General features: G+C 42.5%; 1 protein-coding gene across 4 annotated transcripts in view; it reads left to right on the plus strand.

Moving 5' to 3' along the window:
• FAM184A (family with sequence similarity 184 member A) overlaps positions 1–14,067 on the plus strand; it is a 180,187-nt gene that overhangs the window by 57,271 nt on the left and 108,849 nt on the right. For 3 of the 4 annotated variants that reach the window (XM_082633920.1, XM_082633923.1, XM_082633922.1), the window contains exon 1: positions 4,740–5,004. The exons of the other annotated variant lie outside the window; for it this stretch is intronic. In XM_082633920.1, the coding sequence (XP_082490046.1) occupies positions 4,837–5,004 (168 nt within the window). In that variant the 5' untranslated portion in view covers positions 4,740–4,836. Of the gene's footprint in view, positions 1–4,739; positions 5,005–14,067 lie in introns of those variants that run through there. 4 annotated transcript variants of the gene reach the window in all.

The following is a 14,067-nucleotide window of genomic DNA, read 5'->3' on the forward strand; positions in this document are numbered from 1 at the left end:
TGTCTTTCTCTGTCTTACTTCACATAATATGATAATTTCTAGGTCCATCCATGTTGCTGCAAATGGAATTATTTCATTCTTTTTTATGGTTGAGTAATAGTCCATTGTATGAAATATTCCATTCCAGTCCTCATTTTAATTCTTAACTTTAGGTACTGCTGCCTGGGGTTAATCTAGGTTTTCTGGAGCCTGAAGTATACACAATTTGGGAAGTTTAATGGAAAAATACAAAAAATGTTATCTTTATAAATTTTTACTGAATTTTATAATCATGTTATCACTCGTGAAGACACCTCCTGGAAGGAATCACATGAGCCTCATTAGCTTCATCATTAATTGGTCTTTACAGTGACCACTACCACTTTCTTCTTCCCTCCTCCCACCATTTCTAACAATTCAGAAAGTGTGTAGGGGATTTGCAAGCCTGTGCGACATCATTGCAAATATAAATCATAATTGAAAGATCAGTGTATGGAAATATTAGCATAAGAAATGTCTAGTTAAAGAATACCAGAACAGAGATTCTCTGATAAACAGCTTTAAACTATTGTTTGGTAAACCAGAGAGAACTGGGGTTTAAAATATCTAGGTCATAATTCTAGCTCTAACTGGTTTTTAAAATCTGTGCAACTCAACCTTTCTAATCTTTAATATGTGTAAAATAAGAGACTTGAAGTTCTGTTACAGCTCTAATCCTCACAATTATTTTTACTTCCAGCTCATCCCTCTACTTGCTTTCAGTGACTGTTCCCCTGCATCAGCCTCTACTCCTGCTGTGCCCAAATTCTGCATTAAAAGCCCACTTCTCAGGTATCATTCCCTTGGGCCTGATGCTTCCATCTATGGATTACAACTACTTCTCAAGGATAAGTTCTATCATGTCATAGATGACAACCCACCTAGACAGATGCTTCTTTTCACATACCGATGGCTTCTGGTCTTCTCATGTAAGCAGTACTTACCTTCTCTTGTTGTATTCAATGTTTTTTTTTTTTTTTAAAGAAGATGTTGGGGGTAGGAGTTTATTAATTTATTTTATTTATTTTTGCTGTGTTGGGTCTTTGTTTCTGTGCGAGGGCTTTCTCTAGCTGTGGCAAGCGGGGGCCACTCTTCGTCGCGGTGCGCGGGCCTCTCACTATTGCGGCCTCTCTTGTTGTGCAGCACAGGCTCCAGACGTGCAGGCTCAGTAGTTGTGGCTCACGGGTCTAGTTGCTCCGCGGCATGTGGGATCCTCCCAGACCAGGGCTCGAACCTGTGTCCCCTGCACTAGCAGGCAGACTCTCAACCACTGAGCCACCAGGGAAGCCCTGTATTCAATTTGATTACTCTTTTTTGTCTTTTTTTTTTTAACATCTTTATTGGAGTATAATTGTTTTACAATGGTGTGTTAGTTTCTGCTTTATAACAAAGTGAATCAGCTATATGTATACATATATCCCCATATCTCCTCCCTCTTGCGTCTCCCTCCCACCCTCCCAATCCCACTCCTCTAGGTGGTCACAAAGCACCGAGCTGATCTCCCTGTGCTAAATTTGATTACTCTTATTACCTCTCCTATTCTATATTGCAATTGAAATCTCCACTTAGGTGTTCCACAGGCATCTCAAAGATAACACGTTCTACCTTGAATTTATCACCTTCCCCCACTTCTTCCTCCTTCTCCAGTCCCTGTCTCAGGGGGACCCCCTGACTACTCTCTCCTCCTCAGCCCCAGTGTCCTTTCTATTTTAACTTATGGTTGTTTCAGATCCATCCATTTCTTTTATTCTCACTGCCATATTTTAGGTCACTGGTCCATCCTCTCTTACCTGAGTAAGTGCAATAACCTCCCAACTAACTAGTCTCCATGTCTACAAAGTTGCCCATGTAACCCATTTTCCAGTCACAAGAGTTAACGTTACTAAACTGTGAATGTGATTATTTCAGTCACCTGCTTAAAGCCCTTCAGTGGGTCTTTATTGCCTTTAGAATAAAGTCCCAACCTCTTTATCAAGGCAAATAAGCTCTCCCTCCCGAATAATCTTGCTACATACTCTGCCTCATATTTTGACATCCCATCAAACCCTTTGCTTCAGCCACATCATACCACTTGCTGTTCCCTAAATGGGTTATGCTCTCTCTCATCCCCAGGGCTTTGCCCTTGCTGTCCTCAGAGCCAGCGGTCCACATCTACTATCTCTCTTAATCCGAAGAACTCATCCTTCAGGAGTCCATTCAGACATGACCTTTTCACATGTGTGAAGCCTTCTCAACACTCCAAGGCTGGGTTAAGGGCCCCTCTTGTGAGTTCCTTTGATTAACACTTACCACACTGTATTGCACCTTATTACTTGTCTGTCTTTCCCACTAGACTGCTAACAGAGACTGATTCTTAGTCATCACTGCAGCCTCAGCACCTGGCACACAATAGGCTTTTGAGAAATATTTCTGCATAAACCATCTCACGGGAGATACAGGTGCTAAACAAAGGTTTCTTGCCTAACTAGCTTTTCCTCTTTTCTCTCTTATTGCACAACTTCTTTACTGAATTTTTTAAAAGTGTGATTCTGAGTGATGGGATTATGAGTGTATTATATTAGACTTTATATTTCTATGTATCATTCATAGTTAAATAGAATTCTGTATCAGATGACCTGTTTTATCCCACTGTGGTCAGGTAAAACTATTTAATTCATGGAATGACACTGGGTGTCTATTGAGCAGAGTATTTAGGAAAAGGCTCCTCCTGGGCTATGCTGTATAGCAATGGCAGGAACTCTTGTGATGGGGCTCAGAGTGAACTACTAGTGGACCAGAGTTACAACCTTTAACTCCCAAGTTAGACTGGGAAGGGGCTGATAACTCTTCAGAGGGTGCACCTGAGGGATGAACAAGATTGGTGACTCAGTTGAGGCTACATGTTGGTCTTATTTCCAGTCCTGTATTCTTTCCACTATATCATAGACAAAAACAAAAAACACCTTCTTTGCCCTAGCAAAAGTTAGCTATAAAAATTTAGGGAAACTTAGGAGCATTTGGAGCACACACTTCTGCATAGAATATAAAGGACATGAGGGTTCTAAAATGATTGTGAATCTTCCATGCCTAGAATTTGATGAAATAACCCACCTTCTAATTCTCTTTAATTTCACTTAATCAATAGAGCTTAAGAAGGGGGCAAAATTTGCATGATATTTGTTTCTGGCCATCTGCTCCATTCAGGACCTTGGAACTAGACAACTTATTTTCTGAAAGTTCTGTTAGAGGGAAGGCTGAGTACTTAGCATCTGGGAAAAGAGGTGGCCAATTTCAAAATTCCTTTCTGGAATTCCAACAGTTCCAGAAGTATTTCAAGATCCTATTCGGCCTTCATCTTGTAGGTTTAGATTTTGTCACAAATACTTTAATATGGCCCCCAATCGGATTTGTTAATAATATCAGATTTATATGGTGGTTAGTTGCATGCTGAAGAGAAATTACGTATTATAATACGTAATTATATTAGGAGAGGATTCAGTCCTGCAAAACTGCATGAGAGCATATTTTTTTTAAATAGGCACGATTCTATATTTTTAAAGTTTGTGTTAAGAATGCTCTAAAATGACTGATTTACTTCAACACAGGACACTACGTTAAAAAAAAATATTTGACTTGCAGGAGTAGAGATGTTAGGAGAAATTTAGTAGGAAATAACACATTTAGTAAGGTGCAAATGCACAAGTAATGACACATTTTAGCCCAGCTCCAAATCCTTAAGGACATCTTGTTCAGCTTCTGTTTTCCCCTTTACTTGCAGCCAAGTAGATTTCATATATAATTGTCTGGGGCTCCATTAGACTGGGAAGAGTAGTGGTGCAATGCTATACCAATTGACTGATGAAGTGTGTCCTCTCCACATAGACACTTGGTGTTGAATGAGGGACAGTGCCTGGCACGTAGTCGGTCAGCCTAAGACACTAACAATCATGTTTGTGTGAGTTTGGAAGGAAGGGTCTGGGTAGGGGGTATCGGATTCCCCGCGACTTCATTACGCACGTCTCCGGTGCTGAGGCCATCGTTGGGGGTGAGCGGGATGTGAGTTTGCCGCTTTTCTTGGGGAAGAGCCACTTGGGCCCAGCGCACGCGATGATGCACGTGGAAAGGCTCGGTAAATCGGCACGCGCTCTACACACCGAAGGTGACCACGGCCCAGTCTTTTCTGGCACGCGCGGCACACGGGGATTACCACGAGCCGGCCGGAGCTAGGGGCTCCCCGCCGCAGGGGTAGACACTGGCTGCGAGCCCCGCAAGAGAAGCCCGCGCCGGTCGCCGGGTTGCGGGGCAGGCGGCGGCGCGGGGCGGAGCTTGGCTGCGGGGAAATGACGTCGCCACCCCGCGCGCTCCGCGCGCCCTCTTAACGGCGGCTCCGCGGCTCCCGCGTCCTCCTCCAGGTCCCCGCCTCCCCCCCGCAGAAGCCCGCCCAGTCTCCTCCCTCCGCAAGCCCCTAGGCGGCTGTCCCGCTGGGTGTCGGGTTGGGAGCAGGACCTGCGGGGCCACAGCGCCCACGTCTCCGCCCGCCAGGCGCGAGCTGAAGAGAGGGCGAGAGCGGATCGGGCCCCGGGCCGCCGCCGCCGCCGCACCCCGGGCATCTGCCCCGCGCCGGTGTCGCCCGCGGCTTCGGGCCGGCGGGGCCGCCCCGTCCCTGGACGGCGGTGACTCGGGGTTCGCGGGCGGGGGGGCGCGGTCGGCCGCGGCTGCCGGGCGCCGGGTGTCGGGTCCGGAAGTGGCCGCCCCGGCTCCTGCCTCCCCGTCGCCGTTGCTCGGCGGGCCGCCCCCCGAGCGCGGGCACCGGTGCCCCGGCCGGGGTCTGCCGGGAAGATGGCGACCCCAGGCATGAGCTGGCAGCAGCACTATTACGGCGGCTCGGCGGCCGGGGCGGCCAAATTCGCGGCCTCGCCGGCCGCCGCGCAGCAGGCGGGGCAATGCATGGACTACAGCCAGGACTTGCACCTGAAAATGAGCAAGAAAATCGCCCAGCTCACCAAGGTAAGGGAGCGGCTGCGGGTTGGGCACTGCGGAGACGCCGCGCGGGGCCCACCTGCCAGGTTGGGAGGCTGCGCGCCCTGCGCCCGGGGCGAGTTGAAAGGGGGCTGTTTTGGGGAAGCAACAGCCGGAGACTTACCTCCTGTAACCGTTCAAACTTCGGTGCAACGCCGGTGACGTTAATTTAAACTAAATTAAACCCGACAGCAAAGCTCGATTTATGGGACTTGTCCCCCGCTACCCTTTTGGGGTAAGCCAGCACAGAACAAATTAGGATCTACTTCTTTTACGGCACAATAATAAATCACTTTAGTTTTGCTCTCGTGCATCTGCCAAGGCTCCACGAGGCTTTACTGTAACTGTATAAAGTACAGTACCGTATTTACCCAACATGATCCGGAGTCTTCGAATTCCATCAGTATCTTTCATTGGTTACGTAGTTAAGGGGAGAATAAATCCTGCTGAGCGATGTAGGAGGATAAAACATACCTAGCGTGCCATTTTCAGGATTTAATGAGTCATTCCTTATACTGACAATGTCAAACAAGGGTTTTTAGATGAATCATGTGTCTGCATTTAGCTAAATGCTTCAATCTATCAGAAGATAATTTTCAAAGGGCAAATACGCCCGCAGATTTGGCCAATTGTAGTTTAGAATCGTCTTTGGATGGTGAGCTTTTTTTCTGCTTTAAGGAAATGTTGATAATGAGAAACAGTTGGTATCTGTGAAGCAGGAGCAACTTAGATCAATTACATTGCTCTCTTGAGAGCTCAGGAGCAATCTTTCAATACCCATTACGTGAGAAGAAGTGATTCGTGGTTTCTGGAAGCTAGTAGAAGTGATAGACCTTAGTTTAGTGTTTAAGTGGAGTCGGCTAACCACTTGTTAGGAGTGTTGGTATGTGAAGAGAGGCGGGCATTGTGGGGTTTGCTACTAGATAACCTCTGAAGTCTGACTCTTTCAACTCCAAGCAATTTTGCTTGTTGGTGTTTGGTTTTTGTTTTATGTCAGCACCATCTCAGAGGTTGCTACGTGTCCAGATTTTACTGTTTTCTCTTTTGACTGAGGGTCCCCAAATTCAGAGAAGGGAAGGCCCAAGAAGGAACAGTAGTATACCATCAGAGCATTTACACATTTGGGAGCTAAAAGCCAGGCTTTCTGAAATCATGTTTGGTCTTTAGAATACTGATGTCCAGAATGAAGCACATGTATATTTATTTATTCTGATTATCTCTTACAGTGTGTCCAAAACATCCATTATTATTGTTTTAGGTTGTAACCCTCTAGGGCCCAGCTGTAAGTCATAGAAACACTCAGTAAGCTGGTAGTGGAACTGTGTACAGTTTAACAAATGAAGTTTCTTTTCTCTCCAGCGAACTACTTTTCTTTTTACTTTTACTTTTTCAATTTCCTGTTCTTTTGTCAGAAAAAAAAAAATCACAACTGTGAAATGTTGGAGTACTACTAGAAGTTGCAGTCACTTTCTTTATACTACCCACCTCAAACCTAACAAAGCAGGAGGCTGCCCTCTTGCCAGTGCTCTCATCACGGCTTGAGTGCTATATCTAATCTGTCCTGATATTACTGGACTCTGATTTAGTGTTTATAGTTACAATCTCTAAACACTCACACCACCCTCTCTGCTAAGTGCCTCAGACATTTTAATCTCACACTAGAGTTTCTCAGCCTCGACACTACTGACATTTTAGACTGAATAATTCCTTGTTGGGAGTGGGCAGGGCTGCCCTGTGCACTGTAGGATGTTTAGCACCATCCCTGGTGCTACCTAGCAGCTTCTACTTGTAGTCCCCACATGCACACACAGTAGTGACAATACACATGTCTCCAGGCCAATTTATGTTGCCAAATGTTCCCAGGGGAGGGACGAGCAGGTGGAGAACTGCTGCTGATTAACACTGAAATATCCCACCCCGTCTCTTAACCTCTGTTACTAAGACAATGCAGGAGAATGGAACAGTCTGATAATAGGGCTGTGTTTCAGCCAACACCCTTCAGTTTCTGAAACATACAATAAGACCTGCTTGCTTTAGGTACCAACTTGGAAACTGTCAATTTTATAGTCACATATACTTATGGTAAATACCATAAGAATGATATGAGTAATATATTGACTGATAGAAATTTTACTGATATCTGCTTTATAGAGTCTTTACTCATGAAGAGTTTATTAATAAATTCATACCAGTAGAGGTTTGTTAATAGAACTATGTTTGGAACTTGGCAATAGCTTGTATTTCAAAATTAGACATTATAAAGGTAACCATTAAAATAAGATTTTATTTCTTTTGGAAATGAGTCAACAGAACTCACCTCTTCAATGTTATTGTTAGCATGGCTTGGGAATCTGACACACTGTCTTGAGTTAAAACTCCTGCTCTACCATTTACTAGTAGTATGACTTCGGGCAAGTCATTAACCTCTGAGCCTCAATTTCCTAACTTTTTTAAAAAAATTTATTTCATTTATTTTTGGCTGCGTTGGGTCTTCATTGCTGTGCACAGGATTCCTCCAGTTGTGGCGAGCAGGGGCTACTACCTTCGTTGTGGTGCACAGGCTTCTCATTGCGGTGGCTTCTCTTGTTGCGGAGCACAGGCTCTAGGTGTGCGGGTTTCAGTAGTTGTGGCTCGCGGGCTCTAGAGCACAGGCTCAGTAGTTGTGGCTCACGGGCTTAGTTGCGCCGCGGCATGTGGGATCTTCCTGGACCAGGGCTGGAACCCGTGTCCCCTGCATCTGCAGGCGGATTCTTAACCACTGTGCTACCAGAAGAGCCCTCCTAATCTTCTAAAGAAAGATGATGATACTATAACTCTCTAAGATAGTAGGCTCTTAATTCAGGCTGTCACTGAAAAGACATATTATATGCCAACAAAGTATTAGTAAAATACTGGATAATATACTTTTTAAATGCTTTCTTTTTAAAATAAACCATCCTGCATTAATAGCATTATGTGATACTGTATTTCTTTGTGGGTTTTCTGCTAAAATTGTTAAAAATGTATATAATGATAGTAATTTTTCTTGTATTTGAATATCAGAGTTTAAAATTTTCACAGTTGCTGTTTTTATAGTACAGTATTAAATATACAATATGCACTTTTTTGAGATTTGGCAGACAATAAAAGGAGAAGGATGAAAGTAATCTACATTATAAGTTTACACATAGTGACATATTTTAAACTAACTAAAAAGCAGTCTCAGCTGCAGGCATATTTGTTCAGATTCCGTTTTCTAAGAACCTAACCTAGCAGCCATCACATGGAAAGGACACAGCTGTTCTTTAAGCATCTTTTATGTAAGGCGTGCTTTGCTAAGTGTTAGAGATACAGCAGGGATCAAGACAGTCTTTTTTTTTTTTTTTTGCCGTATGCGGGCTTACTCACTGTTGTGGCCTCCCCCGTTGCGGAGCACAGGCTCCGGATGCGCAGCCTCAGCGGCCATGGCTCACGGGCCCAGCCGCTCCGCGGCATGTGGGATCCTCCCAGACCGGGGCACAAACCCGTGTCCCCTGCATCGGCAGGCGGACTCTCAACCACTGCGCCACCAGGGAAGCCCCCAAGACAGTCTTTGCCTTTTTTTTTTTTTTTTTTTTTGTGTGGTACGCGGGCCTCTCACTGTTGTGGCCTCTCCTGTTGCGGGGCACAGGCTTCGGACGCGCAGGCCCAGCGGCCATGGCCACGGGCCCAGCCGCTCAGCAGCATGCGGGATCCTCCCGGACCGGGACACGAACCCCTGTGCCCTGCATCGGCAGGCAGACTCTCAACCACTGCGCCACCAGGGAAGCCCCAGTCTTTGGCTTTTAAAGTGAGTCTGTTAGGGACTTCCCTGATGGCGCAGTGGGTAAGACTCTGGGCTCTCAATACAGGGGGCCCAGGTTCGATCCCTGGTCAGGGAAATAGATACAACATGCATGCCACAACTAAGACCCAGCGCAACCAAATAAATAAATAAAGTGAGTCTATCATATTTTGTTGCTCATGTCAAATTTTAAGAATTACTATTAGATTCCTGAGTTATGTTATGGCAGATTTCTGGAATTGTTAATGACTGAGCCATCTCAAGATAGAGAAGCTAGATGGGTAGTTATGTTTTATAAGATCATATCTGTGTACTTCTCTGCTCTCCACTGTGTTGACTTTTTAGTGCATTCAATTGAGAAGCAGGACTTACAGGATGAAATTATAAAACAGCTTTATTTTTGTCATTCACTAGTCCTTTCAATTTACGCGGTGAGGCTGGCACATTCCCTGCCCATGGATAAACTTAACTTTTCTGGTTGCTTTTAGATACTGAAAATTGTCCTTCAGTAACTAAGTCACAAAAGTCTCAATTTGATTATTAAAATGTCTAGTACTAACAAATAAAAACCCCAAACCAAACCTGAGTTAAAGATGAAGCTTCTCCCCCATACCCAGTTCCTAGCTCTGCCCATTGCAAGGGGGAAGCCAAGAATCGGGGACTGTTTTTTTTCTTCTGACTGGGCTTTTCTACTGCTCCTTCTTTGTCTTGCCTCTGCGAGTTTCTGACTTCTCCCAAGTCGGACAAGGAAGAAGGGAAGAGAGGAAAGAAGAGCCGCAACTAGCTAACTAACACTCGATTGGTGCCTGGTGATCTAGCTTCGGTGCTGCTGTAGACTTGGCAGATGTTTAAGGTTCTTTCTTTCACCTGTGGATCCTCCACCCCCCACCTCAATTGCCCGCCTCACATTGCTTGACAGTGAGAATGCATCTGTATTCTGGCTGGCTTTTTATGTCTTCCTCAGCTTCTTGGATCTGGCAGGACCTCATGTTCCTTTTGCTGAGGTCTGTTCAAGCTGCAGGTGACCCTCTTGGTTGGACCCAAATGACGTCACCCCAGCTCTCGCTGTCTCTCTCATTGGACCCACATTGGTCCATATGGAGCTCTCATTCTTTGTCCAGACAAACTCTGGAAGTGGTCCCAATGAAGCTGTCTCTCTTCTGCTCTCACATGCCTCTTCATCTAGCTTCTTATCCTTTGGAATTTCCAGGGGTGAATCAGGTGCCAGTTTAGTGTGTTCTTCAGAGTGCTCGAGACATATCAAGCTCTTCAAGTGGTCCCATCAAAGCCTTCTCCTCTAGGCTTTAGGTGAGAGGCAGGCATCCATCTCCTCCCTCCCCGCTGGAAGGCAAGAGCACTTGTTCCTGTAGCTCTCCCCGAGGAACTCTTCTCCAGAACGCCCCTCTGTGTTCTCCTTGAAGCTTCTCTCACTAGTGTTGAGGGTAGGAGGTAACACATCTCAACACTTTAGACTGCCTCCTTTGGAAATTTTGAGAATGTTCTGGCACCTGCTTTGGAATGTCAGTTGTCTTTGGTTCTCAGTAGAAACTTCCCTTTTAACATCCTGTCATGTTAGCTGCCCATCCAACACTTTTTTAGTTGTTGCACTTTTGATATAGTTTAGTCCAGTTATCACTTACGGACGTAACTAGTATAAGGTTGGGTATAAGGTTGCAAAGAGCAGGAACAGTTGCTTTGTGTTCTCTGTGCTTAGCATCAAACCCTTCTTAAAAGTCTTCTTTTAATACCCAGCTTATGTGTCTCCTCCCAAGAACTGCCCTGACCAACCTGGGCCTTTTTGGGTTTGCCTTACTCTGAATTACTGTAACATTTATTGTCTGTACTTCTTATTTGATACTTAATAATACACATTTGCACACCATTTATTGTGTTTATAAATATACTTTGTTTCTCTAATTTGGCTGTAAGTTCCTCAGCTGTAGAGACTATATATTTCATGTAACCTTAATATGAATGTTTTGCACATAGTGTTTTAAAAGCTTAATAAATACTTATTGAAGATAATGATGTACCACGTAATTTTGTTATATAGTAGAGAAAGTCAGTAAATATTTTTGAGGAGTTGTATCTGCTACTCTTCTGGATTAATGCTAGATCATTTCAGCTGAGTTAAATTACTCTTAAATATTTAAATATTTGGCTTCCCCTTAAACTGCTTCAAAAAGCTATATATTATTATTTTTGATGCAAAAATAAAAACATAAAGCACTTTGCCTAAAATATAAATATTATCATTTCAAAAGGAAGGTAGTTGATATACTAGATTCTTAGCAAATACGGAAAAATACTCTTTTGATCAGTCATTTAATACTGACTCTGCTTTTACTATATTCAAAACCTGAATGTGTTTATATAATACCAAAACCAGTGAAATTTTCAAACAATTCTGTTTTCTCTATGTTAACTTCAACTGATTTCTCACTAGTTGGTTTGTTTGAATTACCTAAATACTGTTTCATAATAATATTTAGTTTTGGTTATGACTTGGATTGTTTCAGCTTGGCATATGCCAAACGTAGCATCTTTTTTTTCCCTCCTTTGTTACATTGCAGCTTTGACATTCTATTATGCAGCAGCTTAGGTGTAATCTTTTAGTCATAGCTGAGTGGTTTGAATTAATTTCCTGTATTTTACTAATGGGCACAAAAGCATGATATGCTATTAATCAATTGTCTAAAAACTTATAAATCGACTGCCTTTAGAGTTAAAAGGTTTAGAGCTGGAAGAAACCATAGATTCTTACCGGCCTAACCCTCTCAGTTGATAGGTATGGAAGTTGAGGGTGTAAAGTCGTTTGAAGACTATATAGCTTGTCACTGGCAGATCTTGGATTCGAACCCAGGTCTCTGGAATGGCCTAGGAGAGGGGCAGCCATACTAGCAGGTCTCTCTTTGCTGTGCATGCCTTCCTTCTAACTAATATTACCCACTCAGCTCCTAAGAGGCCACGGAGTTTTATCCCCACGTTGGAACTATGTTTTGCTTACCATTTGAATCACAGACCTGATGAGAGTGAAACCCACCTGCCTCTTTCATACACTGCACAATTTCTGGATATGTGGGTTGTACAGTTTGTGTCTGTGGCTTTGGTAGATTTGTAACAGCTATTTTTTTTATATTCTCAGATAAATGTCATAATATTTTCATGTTTTCATTACAGCTTCAGTCATTCCAGACTTTAAAAATTCTTTAATTAGGTTGACTTAGATACTGTCATACTTGGTGTCAAAGTTACTACTATGTGGTTATTTTAATTATTTTTCTTTTGACTGCTTGCTTTCTTTTTTTTTTTTTTTTTTTTTTTTTTGCTGTACGCGGGCCTCTCACTGTTGTGGCCTCTCCCCTTGCGGAGCACAGGCTCCGGATGCGCAGGCCCAGCGGCCATGGCTCACGGGCCCAGCCGCTCCGCGGCATATGGGATCCTCCCAGACCTGGGCACGAACCCGTATCCCCTGCATCGGCAGGCGGACTCTCAACCACTGCGCCACCAGGGAGGCCCCTGCTTGCTTTCTTAATTGGATTGTTGCTTAGGTCCCATTTCTGAGGGCGGTACGTTGGAAGTTTTCCAGTTTTTCTCCCCCTGACCCCTCTCTGTCCTATTTGTTTATGAAAATCTTGTGCTGTCTTCTAATTGTCAACCTCTTAAAAAGTAGTATGAAGGATAAGGGTTCAGCAAAATTTGATAGAAACAATTTGTTTATTTTAATTAATAAGTAAATTTCTATGCTTTCTTAAAATTATGAGTATTTCTGAAATTTTCATATCTTAAATTTGAGATAAGAATGGAGTAACCTGGGTCTGTAAAGCCAGTTAACTTCCAAATGACAATAGGAGGTAATGGGGGTGGGGTGAGGAGTGGTAAGGTACTGTTATTCTGCCCTTTCAATTTATGTTATGAGATTAAAAACCTCTTTTATCTGTGAGCAAGTAAACTTGAATATTATGCCATGAAAATGGGATTGATGTGAGTAATAGAAATTCTTAATTCCATATTTGTTTTTTCATCGGAGAAAGTTTCTATCCTTCAGGCTACTTTTGAATGAAAACAAAACAGTGAGTCTATTGGAATTGGTGTCCCCCAGCCCTTTTGGGAGACAAACACCTGAGGAGAGATGGGAGAAAATTGCTAACTGAATTCAGGTTGTTTTTTTTTTTCCAATAAAAACTGTTTTATAAATATGTGGAGAAAATACTACTTTCAGGTGTGCTCTGAGCCATAAAGGTTTTTCTTTTTTTTACTTTAACTCCATAACTTAATGGTTCTTTAAAATATTTTGGAAAATAGTCTCTGACTGTCAATCAATTAATATATAGAAATGAATTTTGGAAACACCAATCTTTGCAGGTTGAGGATCACCAGTTAGAGTCAGTTAAGTTTGGTATACTTAACATTTGAGACCAGAGCAAATATTTTAGAAAATAAACCTTTTATTTTTAGATTTTTATTAAACTACAGCAGTGAGTACTGTCATTTGTAGGCCTCAAACTTATTTCATTAATGAGTCCATCTTTCTTTCCTACCAAAACTTTAACAAGAATGTATAAAAAGTAGTGAAGTTGAATATGTGAAAATTTTTTGTCCTATATCTTTTGTTACTGTCATTTTGAGATATAAAGGGAGGCTGAGACTACCAAAGGACCTATAGTGGATGGAAAAACAAGACTTAGTGATTAACCATAATACTTGGGATTTGGATAATAGACTCAGCTACGCGGTAACACCTTATTTATTATAAGGGAGATGGTATTTTAATGACTTTTTAAATTTACTAATCTGTATTTCTTTATATGTACATCTCTGTTTTGAGGTTTAAGAAGGTTTGAAAATAAAATGTTGGTTCATAAAGTACATTACTAATATTTAAATTATCAATAAAATTGCTAATTTTAGTAAAATATAAAGGTAAATCCCTATTCAAAATTGTTGGAGAATGAATTAGTTAACTAGAAGTTAACCATAGGGATTAATGATTTTCTACCTTCCAAAATAATATACTTACATTCAAGTCATACCATTCATAAATTATGTAGAGTCCTTTATCACTTCCAGATCCTTGTTGATAATCAGTATATTTACAGATTAGGCCAGACCTATACCAGTCCTTTGCCAAATGCTGAAACTTTATTTGTGAATAAATTGTTACGTTCATTTTTTATTTGCCATGTCTCTCTTCCTTATAAAATGAAGTGTGGAGTTTGGATAGTTACATACTCTAGATATTGGACTTT

This window comes from Mesoplodon mirus (assembly GCF_964341445.2).
Source record: "Mesoplodon mirus genome assembly, chromosome: 10".
NCBI lineage: Eukaryota > Metazoa > Chordata > Mammalia > Artiodactyla > Ziphiidae > Mesoplodon > Mesoplodon mirus.